This window comes from Dipodomys ordii, unplaced genomic scaffold (genome assembly GCF_000151885.1).
Source record: "Dipodomys ordii isolate 6190 unplaced genomic scaffold, Dord_2.0 Scaffold45, whole genome shotgun sequence".
In the NCBI taxonomy this organism is placed as follows: domain Eukaryota; kingdom Metazoa; phylum Chordata; class Mammalia; order Rodentia; family Heteromyidae; genus Dipodomys; species Dipodomys ordii.
Genome location: NW_012267261.1, coordinates 12,178,127 through 12,196,432, shown reverse-complemented (window position 1 = coordinate 12,196,432; position 18,306 = coordinate 12,178,127). Strand labels below are relative to the sequence as shown.

General features: G+C 35.4%; 1 protein-coding gene across 4 annotated transcripts in view; it reads left to right on the top strand.

The window, feature by feature from the left end:
• Stxbp5l (syntaxin binding protein 5-like) overlaps positions 1 to 13,003 on the top strand; it is a 176,711-nt gene extending 163,708 nt beyond the window's left edge. For 2 of the 4 annotated variants that reach the window (XM_013019354.1, XM_013019353.1), the window contains 5 exons: positions 558 to 915; positions 5,718 to 5,883; positions 9,067 to 9,178; positions 10,389 to 10,609; positions 11,586 to 13,003. In XM_013019354.1, the coding sequence (XP_012874808.1) occupies positions 558 to 915; positions 5,718 to 5,883; positions 9,067 to 9,178; positions 10,389 to 10,609; positions 11,586 to 11,627 (899 nt within the window). In that variant the 3' untranslated portion in view covers positions 11,628 to 13,003. The remainder of the gene's footprint in view (positions 1 to 557; positions 916 to 5,717; positions 5,884 to 9,066; positions 9,179 to 10,388; positions 10,610 to 11,585) is intronic. The other 2 variants (XM_013019356.1, XM_013019355.1) reach the window with 1 other exon arrangement.
• The last annotated feature ends 5,303 nt before the right edge of the window (positions 13,004 to 18,306 follow it).

The following is an 18,306-nucleotide window of genomic DNA, read 5'->3' as shown; positions in this document are numbered from 1 at the left end:
ATCTTCTGAATTAAGAAGCATAAGCTTGCCTAAGATATGAAAGTAATTATTAAAGGTATATTTTTATAAAATTAAATTTTAATTATTTCTAATTTGCTAACATGAACTCTAAACATTAAAATTTCATGAAAGCTGTTGAGCGTTCAATTTTTAAAATAAGAGGAGTATTTGCTAGCAACTGGCATGCCTATTGAATTTAAAAAATGAACTTATTCAAATAATTGAGAGTACATTTTCCAAAATCTGATTTTCAAAAATGGATTTTTAGGATAATGAAACTGGAGTCCTAATCCAGGCTAAATCATGACCTGGCCCTCACCATTCTTGTAATCAACACATTTGACAAGTTGGCATCATATGTTATCTTTATATCTAATATTTTATACTTCTAAATTATTGCAATGGGTTAACACAGAGATATATTAATTTATGTATATTAGGGAAATATATGTGACATTGTATACATAGGTTATCATAATGTAAAACATTTACTGACTGTAGAAGAACAAAAGCCGTTACAGAAAGAATTTCACATGCCAGTGAAATTGTTTTTATAGGTACATTCCTCTCATTGAAGGGAGCTGTGCTAACATTTTCTTGCATGGATCGAACTGGTACATTAATGCAACCACCATATGAAGTCTGGAGGGATCCAAACAACATGGATGAAAATGAGAAAATTGGAAGGAGAAAATTGGTCATGAACTCCTCTTCATCCCAAGAAACAGGAGATCATCAATATACAATAATCTGCTCAGAAAAACAAGCCAAAGTCTTCTCACTGCCTTCTCAGACTTGCCTTTATGTTCATAACATCACTGAGACATCTTTCATACTGCAAGCAGATGTAGTGGTCATGTGTAACAGTGCCTGTTTGGCATGCTTTTGTGCTAATGGGCATATCATGATAATGAGGTATTTACTTCTTTATCAATTATCTAGTCATCATAATGGCAGCAAAGTATAATACAAAGCAATAGATGTTATCAAGAAGTGACCTGAGATCATTGTTTCATTATGTTTGTGAATGTTTTTATGTTGAAAAGTTTGGATTTCTTGAGGTTTTTTGTTTGTTTGTTTTAGTTTGGTGGAAGTTTTTGTTTTGCTTTTAAAAATACTTCATACTATGAATGAGTTACCTTTAAAATTGATACAAGGAATTTAAGCAATGATTTCCCAGTCATCAAACATTGATTGAACAAATGTTTATTGAAGAAATATGATCTCTCAAATGCTGTGCTTAGCACTGGATGAATAGACCAAATAAGCACTTCAAAGCAGAACTGAGTATTTGCAAAGGAGGTAGTATAGCCCATAAAGCTAGAAACATTTACAGTCTAGTCTCTTACCACGGGCATGCGTTATTCTTCAGAAAATTTTGTGGTTAAAAAAAAAAGAGATTAGAGCCAGGTGTCAGTGGCTCACACCTGTAATCCTAGCTACTCAGGAAGCTGAGATCTGAGGATTGTGGATCAAAACCAGCTGGGGCAGGAAAGTCCATGAGACTCTTATCTTCAATAAACCACTAGAAAACCAGAAGTGGTGCTGTGGCTTAAGTGGTAGAGCCCTAGCCTTGAGCTGAAGAGCTGAGGGACAGCACCCAGGCCCAGAGTTCAAGCCCCATGACCACAAAAAAAAAAAGAAGAAGAAGCCGGGCACCAGTGGCTCAGGCCTGTAATCCTAGCTACTCAGGAGGCTGAGATCTGAGGATTGTGGTTCGAAGTCAGCCCAGGCAGGAAAAGTCCATGAGACTCTTATCTCCACTAAACCACACAGAAAACCGGAAGTGGTGCTGTGGCTCAAGTGGTAGAGTGCTAGCCTTGAGCTGAAGAGCTGAGGGACAACGTCCAGGCCCAGTGCTCAAGCCCCATGAGAAAGAGAGAGAGGAGAGACAGAGAGAGAGAGAGAGAGAGGAGAGACAGACACACAGAGGAAGACAGAGAGAGAGAGACAGAGACAGAGTGAGAGAGGAAAGATAGGAAAGTAACTCAAAAGTAAATCTACGCTTTCACAGTGTTTTTTAAAATTCTTTTTAATTGGGGAGAATGAGCATAGTTACCAAGAATATAGTTACCAAGAGAGAAAATTTTGAAAAAATTAAACCAGTCCTATGATCTGCTTATTCTCATGTTTTCAATTCTTTCTCTCCTTGTCTGATTCTCTATCATCCATTTTTAAGGATTTCTATTGAAGATCATTCTATTTTTTGGTTGAGAGGAGTTAATCATTAGAAATGGTTCAATTTTTTTTTTGGGGGGGGGGGTCCGGTCGTGGGGCCTGAACTCTGGGCCTGGGCACTGTCCCTCAGCTCTTCAGCTCAAGGCTAGTGCTCTACCACTTGAGCCACAGCACCACTTCCGGCTTTTTTTTTCTTTTTGCTTATGTGGTGTTGAGGAATCAAACCCAGGGCCTCATGCATGCAAGGCAAGCGCTCTACCACTGAGCCACCTTCCCAGCCCCATGGTTCAAATTTTTTAAAAACTTATACTTATTCGTAGGTGTCACACAACCACACATCCTCCCATCTTCTAAATTAGCACTCAGTCCTTCAAATTTTGTCTTTCATTAAATACTTTGCCACAATTAGAACTTAACTGATATAAATTATACAAATTTACTACTTTTCAGAATCTCTTTTATTTTCAGTTCACAAGTTGTTTATTTGGTTGTTTATTTTCCATTTACTATGATATAAACATCCTAAAGACAGAAAGTATTGAATGTTTGGTTCTAACAATTAGAGTAGTATTTGTGATATTTAATAAATATGACATATAAAATAATGTATTTTAAAGTAAATTAACATTTTATTCAACATGATTTTATTTATGCTATATTTTTTCATGAAAAACTATGTCTGTGTGGTAATGGAAGAACAGCAGCTTCAGGAAAATTGTCAGATGTGAGGAAAGGAAATTATGTTGAATTGAAGATCATTCAAACTAGCTCTAACGTAGCTGAGATTTTGTTTTTTTTTTAATAAAAGTTTGCAACCAACATATAAAATGGCATATATGCTATAGTTTTTATATTACATGTCTTAAAAAAAAGAGATAAGTTAAATTTCAACAAAGACAAGAACCATATCATCTTTGTTCCTAGTATACGTCTTAAACACTTAAAAAGGGTGAGAGCCAGTAGTAGAATCTCAGTGGCCGTAGGGTGGCTGGGTATAGTTTCAAGATATGTGGGCCTATTTATCTTTGGTTCTGAACGTAATTCTGGTTCATAGCACAGATAAACAAATATACAAGCTAGTAAGAAGAAAAAACAAAAGCAAACACTTGTAAGCACAATAGGACTAGTGATAATAATACTAGTAATATACTGCCTGTTTTATAAAACTAGAGAGGATTTTGAATGTCTTACTATAAAGAAGAAAAGTAAAAGTTTGAGGTGATACTCATGTCTTCATAAATTTAAACATTACCTGTTGTAAACATGTATTAGAAAAGCACATGGTAGCCCCCAAATATATGCACATTTTGTATGTCAAAGATTAGCAAGTCTTCATAGTCAGAAATCATGTCCTTCATTTCTCTCCTTTCAGTCAGTGCCATGGGATGGCTTACCTGCCTTGACTGTTCCTTTGCACATGTCTTTCTCTCTTCTCAGTTCTTACTATTCTGCTACAAAACACAAGAGCTGCCTCTGGAGGAACAGGTTAAAGGATTTAATATGGTTTATGGACAAGGGCATTCTCAAATAGTATACGTTTCTCAAAATTAACTTCTATTTAAATAAAATTGTGCTACCATCCCAAACTATGAGGCAAAGCATTTCTTGAGCACTGAAGAATTAGAAATTTTTAAACAACTAATAAAAATTTTAAACACTGGTAAAAGTGATACCCCAGTCTTTCTTTGTAAAAGCTGTTTTGCATGATAGGGACTATTTGATAATACATTGTAACAAACTCTGCAGTGTTTCTGAGAATTAAAAAAAAGTTTGGCTTGATTTTCATACATATAACTTGTGAAAAATAAGTAATAATATGTATTCTGCTATGTGACATGAAACCTGAATTCAACAAATTGGCCTGTTACTGGCCTTCTCTAGTGTGTGTGTGTGTGTGTGTGTGTGTGTGTGCGTGTGTGTGTGTGTGTGTTCCTAAAGATTGTTCCAAACATTTTGAAATGTAATTTTCTTATGTCCAATATCCTCCAGTTCTAATTTCTGATAAACAACTTAGACCCTAATGTAACCAGACATAGGAAGGCAAGTTTCAGAGTAGAGCACAATGAGAAAGGCATAGCTATCTGTGGATAAATTCTCAAATCTGTGAGCCACTTGCACTGAAAACCATCATTAGTAACTCTGTATGGAAAATCTTGTTTTTTTTTTCAATTCTAGGACCAATTTTTCCTAGCCCTTAGCAATTAACTTGCTCTTTCCTACTAGAAGTATTACATCTTGTTAAATTTTCTTTTCTTGGTTTATTTATATTACTTATCACAGACAGTATAGCTCATCAGGAATGTCAGAAAGACTTCCCAAGGCCCATGATCTGAATCAATATGTAATAGAAATTTGTTCAAATGAATATTAGTTCATGTCCTAAGAGACTTAGCTACCTGAAGTGTTATAACATCATTTTTAGTATCTCTCTTAGATTTCAGATAATTCTTGTTCTTAGTAGGTCTTTAAAATCCAAAGTATAATGTGCACTGTCAGCATAGCTTTATTCTGGCTAGCCAAGATCATCAACTACTCAATCACGTGGTTAGTGGCTGAACTATCAGGTGGCAGGATGCTAGCCCCTCAGGAAAAGCGTATTATAATACCATATTGCAGGTACCATTTTGTATAGCAAACTTCTAGTCCCAAAGTATACTTACAAACTACTTTTAAAAGAAAGAATCATAAACCAGGTTCCAGTGGCTCATGGCCTGTAATCCGAGCAACTCAGGAAGGTTCAGAACTGAGGATTGTGGTTCAAAACCAGCCAGAGCAGGAAAACCTGTGAGACTTTTACTTCCAGTTAACCACCAAAGAAGCCAGAAGTGGAGCTAAAGAGGTAGAGTGCTAGCCTTGAGCAAAAAAGCTCAGGGACAGCACCCAGGCCAAATTCAAGCTCCAGGATTAGTACACAAGCACACACACATTCACATACAGAGAGAGAGAGAGAGGAGAGAAAAAGAACAGAGAAAAGACAAGAAAGGAAAAGTAATTTGAGGTCCTTACAGCTTTATTAATCAGGCTTTAGTGCAAGTGCTCCTAAGTTCTAGGTAATTTTCATTTCCTATATATGAGAGTAAGGAAACAAGCAACAAAGCCATTCTAATCCCAGGCACAGTGAACCAACCTTACTCTATGTCTCTGCTAGTACTATCCCTCCTCAGATTTAGGGGTTCTAAAAGACAGGAGACAAATTTGCAATCAGATACTTTTGAGCTATTTTCTCCCTACTATAACCAAAGGCTCTAAATAATATAGAAACCCATAAAGTGTTGTAAAAAATTAATATCCCTGAGATTTCTGACCCTACATTTAATTCCTCAAGGACATTTATAAAGCATCTGTGTGGATTGAGATAGAACTTTGCTAATGATTTCTCTGTGTGTGTATGATTTTATGTGAAAGTCTATTTATTACTACTAAATCCTCAAGACGATAAAAAAGAAACAACAATAAAATGTTAAAAATTAATGTTTTATGTAAGGACATGCTTCTATCAACTTAAATATAAAATTTAGACTTACTTTTTTTCTATTTAGCCTACCTAGTCTTCGCCCAATGTTGGATGTTAATTATTTGCCACTGACAGACATGAGGATAGCACGGACATTTTGTTTTACCAATGAAGGACAGGCATTATACCTCGTCTCACCTACTGAAATTCAGCGGTTAACATATAGCCAAGAAATGTGTGATAATTTACAGGTAAGTCAAATACATTTTCAAAATTGAATATGGTTGTTAAAATGGAATGAGAGAGATGTCTAAAAATAACATTATTATTGGGTTGGAAAACAAATGTATTTTCTAGAACATGAGTTTACTATGTGTTATTTATTTTGACTCTTTTAGCTTCTAATACAGTTCTGTGGACATAAAGATCATACTGAATTGTACTTCCAGCTCAATTTGTTTGGGTTGGTTTGTTTTGTTTTGTGGGTGTGTGGGTTTTTTTTGTTGTTGTTGTTTATTTTTGCTTTTACTCTCAGGGAATCTTCTGAACAATTATAAACTGTCTTTCCAAGATCAGAAATATGTATATACACAAGAACAAAACCTGCATCCAATTTTGGCAGTTCAGGGTCTTTTTTTTTTTTTTTGCCATGGGGCTTGAACTCTGGGCTGGGCTCTATCCCTCAGCTCTTCAGCTCAAGGCTAGCACTCTACCACTTGAACCACAGCACCACTTCTGGCCTTTTCTGCTTATGTAATGCTGAGGAATCGAACCCAGGGCCTCATGCATGCAAGGCAAGCACTCTACCACTGAGCCACCTTCCCAGTCCCAGTTCTGGGGCTTTTTAAAGAAGAGTTCCCTTTTGAGTTCAGTATCTTTTTGAAGAAGCCTATATTTTGTCTAAGAGTACCACAGATAACTCCATGTCTTCTGGTTAAAACTGGCCATTTGTCTTTGATAATTGCAGTAAACCACCTAGAAACAAGATAGGCATAAAAATCTATCTAACTTTACATTTGTAAGAATGACCAATTTGGGGGTTTTTTGTTTTTTATTTTTTTTAATTTTTTATTTTCTTTAAGTAGTTGTACAAAGAAGTTCCCATTCTACAAAACAGTATATGAATACAAAGTTTCCGACAACATTGTCACCCTAACCTACCCCTTCTCTCACTTTTCTTCTTTTTTGCAAAATTGATATTAGGTGATTACATAAATTTCACATATTTCACAGTATTGTGGAATAGTGATACTTAGTTAAAGTCACAAACAAATTTTACCTTTAACAAGGCAAATTGGAAAATGACCAACTTTTTTTAAGGAACACCTTAGAGACTTAACTGATTGCACACCTTCATTTTGTAAATAAGGACACTGAAACTTACTTAAAATGTAGAGGCTAAAAGTATAAACTGTGAATTGATTCTGTTGTGTTTAGGACTCCTCTTTTGTGTGACTAGGACATTTTAACCTATTTGTACTTGCTACCCGCGGAACATTGTTGTTAGACTAAAGTAAGAATTCATATGATATTGATCAGTGCCCAAACATGTCTTATATTATTATTCTTTATTATTTTTATTTAACAAGCATTATTTTGTTTGTATTATATACCTTGTTCTTGGTGGGGCTCCAGGAATACAAAAACAATATGCAAGTCCCTGCCTGCCAGTATATATAGAAAGATTAGTAAATAGGCAAGCTCAATATTCTGGGTAAAATGCTGTACAAGTTCTAGCAAGACATGAGAGTGGCACTTGGGTTGTTGGATCAGAAGGGAACAAGTGGTTAGGATTGTGGGCATAACTGACTTTTGAAGGGTAAGTAGGAGACATCCAGGGGAATGGAGATAGAATAGAAAAGGTGAAAATACTCAACGGAGATGGAAATAGTGTCATGTGAAAACCTCGGGATCCAGAAAACACCTTTTCTAAGTGGAAAAAGTGCCATTTGGGAAGTAAAGAGTGGAAGGATGGTGCTACTGCATCTGATTTTGGTATACATCTTGTATATATGTTTATCTAATTTGGGGAGGGGTAGAAAATAATAAAATGCTGAAATAAGGACACAGGATGACCCATTGCAACAAGGATACTTACAAGACATTATGTTGGAAATGAACTTTACAACTTCTGGGTCATGGAGAAGAATGGAGAAGTAGAGGAGGGAAGGGATAGTAGGAGAAAAACAAAGCAGGGGTAACAGTGCTCAGCAAGAAATGTACTCATTACCTTATTCATAGAACTGCAACCCCTATGTACAGTATCTTTACAATAAAATAAAAATATAAAAGAAAGAAATAGTTAAGATTAGATCTTCGGGTGCCTTGTAAGCACCTTAGGAAATCTAACATTTATGCCAAGGGCTTCTATTTATTCCAATAGGAAGTCACTAAAAGCTTTAGCAAATCTGTTTACTAAAACAAGTATTCTGATGATAGTATAGAAATCAGTTCTAAAGAGAAAAGACTGAAGATGGGGAAAACAATTAGGAAGCTTTTAACAATAAAGTCCAAAAACAACTGGCTTGTGAAATAAGGAAATAAGCAGTGAGAATGGAGAAAAGTTACCAGATTAGATAGCTATAAAGTGTAACCCATTGGGTCTGAGAATTATTAAACCTTGCTTGGAGAACTAAATACATTGTGTTGTCTTTTACCAAAAGGGGAGGTCTTCGGGAAGAACAACACAGGTCTAGTGAAGTGTGGGAAGATGATGAAGTTAAAATCACACTGGAAGTTAAATGACAAATTAAGTCCCCATCTTCTGATTCTTGGTTCTTTCCTCTGTAGTGACAATTCTTAAACACTGGACTGTTTTGAAAAAAACTGGAAAATCACAACTGGTTTTAAAAAATGCAGCTAACCCTAGCACATCTGTGTAGATTCTGATTTAATGTTTGTAAAATCCATTCTGAACAGCTGCATTTGTAACCAGAGTTTCCCAAGTCATTGTTAGATTTATCAAATATTTAGGACACTACTGTGGAATGAATCAAAATTTGACTCATTAAAATGATCTTGAAGTGTATCATAATTTTGTACTTGAAATAAAAACTGGTCCCCCTCCTTCTCTACACCAACAAAAGATTCTTATTTCCCAGGACAGTTCCAACTTGGTTCAGGAAAGAGATTAAGATTGGAGAAAATGCAGTAATTGGAAAATGTGGTAATTGGAAAAGATTCAGGAATCTAAACTGGTAGTCATTGATCCTAGGGTGAATATATTAACTTGATTTCTGGGGGAAGGAAAAAGAAGAGAATAAAGTTATAGGATGTTAGCAGACATAGGAAGAAAAAGAATTCCACCAAGACAACTGTGACCTTGAAAACTGAACCTTGTCTTATGATAGACTAACAACCACAGGGTTTGTTTTTAATCAATTATTTTATTCTTAGATACCCTAATGCTTTTTTTCTGTTTGAATTTTGTACAGGACATGCTTGGAGATTTGTTTACTCCCATTGAGACACCAGAAGCTCAAAATAGAGGCTTTCTAAAGGGACTGTTTGGTGGAAGTGGACAAACATTTGACAGAGAAGAACTTTGTAAGTAAATTCCTGATTATAAAACTTATCACAAAATAGATGGCTTGTTTCTGTGTGTGGATGTGGTGTACATATGTTTGTGTTCTTGTGTAGCTTAGTGTAATATGATTGAAAATTCAAAAATAGGTGTTTTTCCTTCTGTCTTAAAGTTTTAATATTTATTTCCTTCTGTACTACTAAAATTATTTCTGTTTCCCAAACATAAATAAAAGTAGTCACTTTACATTGGAAAATGAATTTTAATAAAATAGTACATAGAATTCAAACAAATAATAAACCAATAAGTGTCTCATTTGCTTGTAGATTATATATGCATGTCAGGATGAAAGCATTATTTTAATAATTTTTATTGTGATTAAGTGATTACATAAATTTCACAAATTTCACAGTATTGTGAGATTGTGATACTTAGTTAAAGTCACAAACACATTCTAACCTTCATGAGGCAAATTGTCATTATCGTGACCTATAAAGTTTGTGAATTCTGGAAAGTATTCATTATTAAAACCTAAAAAAATTTAACCTGCCTTCCTATAATTACTGCTGAGAAACATATTCTCTATTCAGAATGTAAGTTTATCAGTGCCATAGAATCACCTACTTTTAAAATCAACCAATGACCACTGACAAATAATGAACAAAAAGCAGTAAGAAAATACTAGGGAACATTTTCAGAGAGAAAATAAGAATGTTTGTTTCAAACTGTACCACCACCATTTGGTCTTGTCAAACAAAACTCTCTTTCTCTGGAAATTTTAACTATGTAAAAAGATCTGGGTGCCATCATATATCATTTGGTTATCAAAAGGAATAAAGTATTGATACATGCTACAACATGGATGGACTACCAATGCACAAAGGATGAACCTCAAGTGAACTTCAAATCATAATAAATCAGAAAAGGCCATCGTGTGTATAATTTCATTTATATGAAATATCTACAATAGGCAAATCCTTAGTAACTTCAGGTTACTGGTACCTGGGGCTGGAAGGAAAGAAAAGGAATGACTCCTAATGAGCAGGGAGTTTCTTTCTGGCATATTGAAAACATTCCAAAATTAAATAGTAGTGATTATTGCAGGGCTTTTTGAATACCTTAAAAACCAGTGAATTGTATACTTTTATAAATCTAAGGATGTTGTTTTGGTGTCAAGTTTAGCTATTTGAATTACTGACAAAATGTTTAAATTGTGATTACTTAAATTCCCAGTTGGGGAAGCTTCAGCAGGAAAAGCATCCCGCAGCCTTGCGCAACACATTCCTGGACCAGGTAGCATTGAAGGGATGAAAGGTGCTGCTGGAGGGGTGATGGGAGAGCTGACTCGTGCCCGGATTGCACTCGATGAGAGAGGACAGAGGTTGGGAGAACTGGAAGAGAAGACTGCAGGCATGATGACCAGTGCAGAAGCATTTTCCAAACATGCACATGAGGTAAATTGCTAAAAGATATACATTTTCATACAGTGGTCTCTTTAAACACTTAGGTTGTCACAAGCAAGCTAAAATGAGATGCCATATGAATAATTCTTGGTTGTTTTTGTTGTTGTTGTTGTTGTTTTGTCGGTTGTGGGGCTGGAACTCAGGGCCTGCATGCTATCTCTGAGCCTGTTTATGCTCAAGGCTAATGCTCTACCACTTGAGCTACAGCACCACTTCCCCATAAGAATAATTTGGTGTGCAAAGTAAAGTAATTTTAGAGTCTCTTACAAATATTATAATTCCCCTTACTTTAGAGAGAGAATTTGTGATGTGTGTGTATGTCAGTCCTGGGGCTTGAACCCAGAGCCTGGGCCCTATCCCTGAGCTCCTTTATTCAAAGCTAGCACTCTACCACTTGAACCACAGCTCTGCTTCCAGCTTGTTTGGTAGTTAATTGGAGATAAGAGTATCACAGATTTTCCTGTTCTGGCTGTCTTTGAACCATGATCCTCAGATCTAAACCTCCTGAGTAGTTAGGATTACAGGCATAAGCCATCAGCATCTAGTGTGGGGAGATATTTTTTTTAATACTCTACTATATTACTATTTCATTACCACTGGAGATAAACAAAAATATCCACTGGTTCTGATATTATGACATCTGTATTTTGTATTGTAACCACCTTGATAGGCACACAAGTAGATTATGGGAGTCCCACAAGAAGGTGAAAGAAGCAGTAGAGTCTGGGGTTCACGTTTACTTTGCCTTGGCCATGAAAAATCACTTCCTGTCAGCTGAGTTTGTACAGCTTGACTGAGAGCTTGCATTTTAAATCTTTCTTGTATGTACTTTGTTGCACAAAACAAGAAATCATACTGTTTTCTTGTTTTCTGAGACAGAGATTCATGATTACCGCAATATGGACTTGCTTTGAAACCTCTTTAAACATTCTTTATCATCTTATGATTACTGTTTTTCTTTTCGCAGTTAATGCTGAAGTATAAGGATAAGAAATGGTACCAATTCTAAACTTCTAAAGAAGCTGTGACTGCTTTGAGAAAACATTATTCAGGGAAACCAAATTTATTCCCAGCATCACTATTCAACTGCTAAAAGCCAGTTTCTTCTACAGGATATTCCATTACAGTCCAGTTATTGTAAAGGAGACTTATCAAAGACACTATACAACCCAAAGACTGGAACCCTGGTTAAAATATCAAGATTGTGGCTGAATTTGCCTTTACCCATTGTGGAATGGAGCTATCATCTTGGCATGTAACTTGCTAAGGATTTACATAGAAACTATGGGGAAGTCCTTTTGATTTGAAATTTCCTGTACAAACAAAAGCATTAACGCACTTAGTGAAAAAAAATCTTTGCATGATAAATTAACATCTTAAGAGGAAAAGAAAAAAAAGCATGTTGTGACAGAAGAAAAATGATTATGGTAAACTATTTTTATAATTTGGGCCACACCCAACAATTTAAAAAGTCTGCATTAGAAGATGCCAATGCATTTCAAGTATATTTGCCATATTCAACTGAAAAGGAAAGCAAAACAAAAACAGAGTTTCCTTCTCATCTGCAACTTTCATTATACTAGGACATTATTGAATTCTTACGGCAAGAATCTAATTAACATACTTCTCTCTCCATAGTATGCTACATCATTCACAGTTCTTATTCACAATCAAGTACTGTCAGTATAGCAAATCATTCCCAACACAATTATTTCCATTTCTATCACCTTCAGAATGGGTTGCTACTTTTAGTCACAAATTGTGCAGGGTTGGGTCACTTTAACACATTTTTCAGCTTGGCTTGTGCTCTTTAGAGGAACTGACAAGTTTTGGAGGAAACTAGTCTATAGAAACAATGCATTTAGCTTGGAGAACTGATTTTACAAAGTGAAATTTCACACATCTCAATTTCAGTTTCTAAAATAATATATTTTTAAACTCCATTTGTATCCTTGTCTGCTAATTACACAGTATATTACTGTTCAAACTGGATAGGGTCTACAATCCCAAGGTGCTTTTGCAGCTTGACATTCACAGACCAAACTGGTCATTTTCTGTAGTGTGATTCAGTAAAACCTCTGTTAATGTTTTGGGAAAGGAATTCTGATTTACCACACTTATGATTAACAAGGGCTTTCATTAGAAAATACTTTCAGTTCAATATTTACTAATGTAAATCTTTATAAAAATGTACTGGTATTTTAGCAACCTTGGCCAGTCATCATATGGACAATATAAATACACAGATAATTTAATAATATAAAATTAACAATTTGGCCAGTAATTATGTTAACAAATAAAAGCCACGGGAATAGGTCAATAAATACCAGACACCTATTCTTTATTAGAATATCTCAAAAATGAAGTAAAGAATATTCTCTTTAAAGTCATCTATCATAGCCCCACAGAGAACACTAGAGAAAGCCAAGAATCATAAGAATTATAATATATACACACAAACTATATGACCCTCTGACTTTGTTCCTGCTAATTACCTTTTTGTTAAAAATTATGGACTTGGTTTATTGAATCTTGATTAATTCAGGATTTACTAGATTTATATTTGTGATTCTTAAGAAGTCACCATTTTCTTGGAGTCCGGGTTATTTTAATAGCCTTTGGGTTTTTTTTGTTTATTTATTTGAAATGGTGCTTACTTTAAATTTTTCTTGTTAATTTTGAAGGGAGAAAATATGAGATAGAAGAGCCAGAAAATGTATGCCAGCATCACATGTTTAAGAGTCCTAGATTTCTTAATAGTATCTCTCCATGAATATATCAGACTCATCTGATAGTCTTAAGGTAAAAGAATCTGGTTTAGAAATATAGACATGGCACATAAAATTATATTGTTAAAAATGAGAAATTTGAGGTCAAGATCTAGAAAATATTGGCAGCCAAATTACAATACACTATTTGTACCATCACTTCTGGAAGATATTGGTTCTTTATTTTTCTAGATAAATACTTTGTCATTCTACATCTTAAAAATAGCCTAAAGGAGCAACATATTAGTTTATTTTCAAAATATTTTCAGTCCAAAGTAGCATTAAATTCAATGAATATCTCTGAAGCTCACAGTAAGATTTAACTTGTTCTGAGCTGGAGACATAGCTCAGTAGTAGACATCCTGTCTATGCTGTGCAAGGTACTGGGTTCAATCACTAATACCACAAAAAAACTAAAACTAAAACAAAACAAAAATAAAACTTATTCCATAGCAAGGTTTCTCAATAGCAGCACTATTGCACCAAAATTCATTGTGATGGAAAATGTCTTGTGTATTGTTAGCACATCCTTGGCCTTCCCACTAGATGCCAGTAGGATCCCCTAGTAATAATAATAAAAAAATGTCGCCTGCTGTTGCCAAAACTGTTCCCAGTTGAGTAACTGTCTAACCATGTGAAGAAACAGATTATGAAATATGTAACAAATGCTCTGTAAGAAACTGTACATACTAAGTATACAATTGTCTTAGCAAGATAAATAATTATACCCAAAATTACATGTGTGATTCACATGCAATAAACAATAATTTTGGAGAAAGTTTCTATGAGTAAGTGAAAAACAGTTATAGAATATTTCAAAGCACACAGAAACTATCAGAAGAGATGGTATAGCATATTATAATAGAAGTGATCATTATGTCATTTTGAAGTAAATAGGTGCTTCTGAAATACTTGAAAGGAATGAGTTCTTCTATGAGCTTAAAGTTTAAATGTGCTTAGAAAACTATTCTTATAAGCACTTTCTTAAAGTAAGAGTAATTTCATCCCACAAACTCTATTAGTGAAATCCAAATTAATGAGGTTTTACTGTATCAAATTATTTTTGTATTTCAGAGATAGCAATAACATGAGTGTAATATAGACGTGACTTTTGCTTTGATCTCTTCGATTACATTGATTTTATTCACACACACATACACACACAGTGACAATCACTACTACCACCACTTTATCCTCATCATCATCATCATCTTGGGGAAATGAGTACTATTGATTTATGTAATCCATTACATCTTTTCTCTATCATAAAAACATTAGGAAAACACTCAGTAACTTTAACAATGATGCAGATGACAACCCTGAATCTTTGTTTTACCCCTGTTAAAATGGCACCAAAAGATGACTTGCAAACTACAATCTGTACAAGTTAACTTCTCTCTGCTCCCTCAAGAGCTGTCTTTTTTTTGAATTCCAGCTGAAAATTGGCCTTTCCACTCATCAGTGAGAAAATAGTATTTATTTTTTATTCTAATAATGTAAGCAATAATGTTTACAATGAATTCATCCATTTATCATCAGGTTTGAAGAAAGGGTGTTTATCATTTATTTTAATCCTCTACAAAAGCCGTGCTGCTGACTTTGCTTCCTACAGTTCACTGAGCCCCTGGCTCACGGTCATTGTCTGACTGTATCTTAGGGCATACAATAGCAGAACTGACTTGAGGTGTTTTTCAGGAATTCAGTCCGTTGTTCAAATCTCTTAGAATTAAATCTCAGTAAATCAAAAGCTAAGCCTTTCTCCATCAAAGCTTTTAAAGGAAGTTCCCTTTTTGTATGACCCACATATAAACTTTAAAAAGCAACATGATATACCTATTATCTACATTCCTTTGAAAGAATACAAGGGTAAGTTTACACCTAAGATTGGATAAAGATTAAGGAAGGTTCTTTGAGGTAGTTGGGTATAAAACATTTGGACATATGGGGGAACGTGGCTGGTATGAAAAACTAAACTAACAATCTCCTTGGCTTAGGCTCCTTGGTACAATCCAGAAGTCTTATCTGTATGTCACAGGCTTCCTTGAGCGGAAAAAGAACTAACACAAAGAGAGCTAACACATCGTTATCAGTCTTGCTGTCTATGTTAGGAGAAATGTAAAGCGTTGTCAGCCTTCTCACCTGTCTTATGCTCCATTTTAAGCTGGATAACATTTCATGTGCACATTATTCAAAGTGCCAGAAATACTTGCCACTTACTTTGGCTGAGCATTATCATTCATATGCTCAATTCTGAGGAGCACAGTAGTTGGCGTAATTTTAGTGTGTGTATCTGCAGGCCACATTTCCCTGGATGAACAAAATACAGACTAGGTAAGGTGTTGGGAAATGGGGAGGAAGTGTCAATGTTCTGCAAGACTACTGGCGGGACATGAGAGCCCATGAGAAGGGGAGAGACTTTACTGAGGAACCAGAAACCCAGATGGATATGTTTATTTAACGTTTATCTAGAGAAGTGGTCATCAACTGTGTAGATAACAGTCACTGAGAAGATGTTTGATGTTTAAGTTCTCAACTACATCAGAATTCCTGAGTGGAGTCACTATTCTTGACATCCCCCAAGGACTTTCCAGTATCCAGCCAAAGTTGCTGGCCACTGGGCTATGGCCAATTTAGGAAGGCATGCTCATCTACTTTGGTTTGTATCTCAGCCCCACTCTTGAGGATCAAAAATGGCATAATATACAGAGACACAGCATTGACTCCACTAGTGTTTATTCATGACTTTCACAAAGCAAAACTATGCATGACTTTCTGGCCAAGCAGCACCCACCCCATTAACTCTCAGTAACTCTGTAATATTCTCATCTGTGACTTTCTAATTAATTATCCCAAGCAAAACAAACAAGTCATTTGTGATGTACATGTCACATCACAAGACGTCAGACATTTCACAGTAAGTTCAATAGCATATACAGCTAAGTGAGAAACCATATTTGGACATTAGAAATTCTCAAAAAATCATTTACTAAATCAGGTCCACATGTATTATTCATTCTTTTTGTAGATGAGACCTGGGTACCAGGTACCTGTCCTACTATGGGTATATTTTACCGGACTTGAGCTTAGCAAAAAGAGGGAGAGTTACTTTTCCTTTTCCATTATTGTCTCAGAAGCTCCTATGGTCACTTGGATATTTTTAGTTACTGGAATGAGCATAAAAGGAAAAGAATGCCTCTAAATTACTATCTTATCACCAGTGCTCTGAACGAGTGCTTATACCTTCAGGAAGAAAAGAGTCTAGCAAAGGCAGTAGTAGAACAATCTCATAGTTAGGGCCTCTTCCACTGCTTCTTTCCCCTCTGGTTTTGGCCCACCCTTCTCAACTACAAAGCCAGAAAATAAACTAGGTGGTGGTTTTGGACAATTGTATACAGTATCAAAGTCTCTAATAACCTATAATTTTTAGTACTTAATTATGTGATGTCTTATTCTAGGAAATAAGAAACAGATGACACCATTGATGTACCTTTGTTTCATCTTCAGAATTTTTGCATCTTTTCAGAAAATGACAAATTACTATTTTTCTGTTGCACTCAGCAATTGTGACTATACTTAAAATTCTTGTAGTCTGTAGAGATATCAATAAAATTGTATATGTTTGTACATAGATGCTCTCTTATGTCATGATGTCGTGCACTACTAATGGTTTTTAACCCAAGATTAACTATGGGCAGGAGACCTCTCTTGCAACTACTATAAATTATGGCTTTGCAGGTAAAAATGTTTTTAAAATCAGGAAGAGGATGGAAGAGTATATTTATTTGAGGTAATCAAAGAAAAAGAAGGCAGGCAGGAAGGAAAACAAATTCTCAACGCTTGTTGATTTTGTTAATTTGGTAATACAAGAGGCTAAAAATAACTATTCAAAATTTCTATCTAATTGGAAGATAGGCAACTTTCTATTGGAAGACTTCAAAGACAGCTTTCAAGGATGCTGACTGAATTCTACCTCTGTTGAAAAGCAAGTAGAAATAAATTTGGTAATAGTATAGTATAAGTCACTGGAGTAGAATGAGAAGGGCTGACAAACACAACATGCAGCTCTTTATTAATCCTCATTTCCTAAGAAGAACAATGAAGCCATTGTGGCCTTTTATTACCACCTGAGCTCCTGACAAGCTTTCCTCAACTCCACGTCCAACACCCGCTCTAGCAGTTCTCTTGCTCCTACTGCTCACATCAGCAGAATTAATTCTTCTTCTGAGGCTTTCCTTAGATTTCCACTAAATAAACCCTGTTCTTCCAACTTCTAGTTATCACAGAAATATTTTCCATCGCCATAATTTCCCTCCTAGAAAAAAATAACCAACCACCTTTAGGCTAATTTTTTTTAATCAAAAGAAAAATATAGTTGGTGCTGGTGGCTCATACCTGCAATCCTAGCTAACTCAGGAGGCTGAGATCTGAGGATCATGGCTCAAAGCCAGCCAGGCAGAAAAGTCTGTGAGACTTTTATCTCCAATAAACTACTCAGATAAAGTCAGAAGTGGCACTGTGGTAGAGTGGTAGAGTGCTAGCCTTGAGCAAAAGACTCAAGCCTTGAGTTAAAGCTCTAGGACTGGCACAAAAGAAAAGAGGGAGAGGAGGAGGGAGATGGGGGGAGAGAGAGAGGTCCTTTAAAATACAAATGCAAATCTTTCAGAATTCTCAAGAAGATCAATTTAATAATTACTCAGGCCTCACAGACATACATTCAATATTTTTCTTCCTCCTTCCCTCTCTTCCCTCTTTCCTTCTCTTTGTTCCCTTCCTTCATTTTTTCCTTCCTTCCATTCCTTCCTATTTTTACTCCCTGCTACCTCCCTCCATCATCTTTGTTTCCTTCTATAATTCATTCTATTCAAAGATAACCACACCTGAGTAGATTGTCAATGGTAGCCCAGTAAGATACTAGGTCAG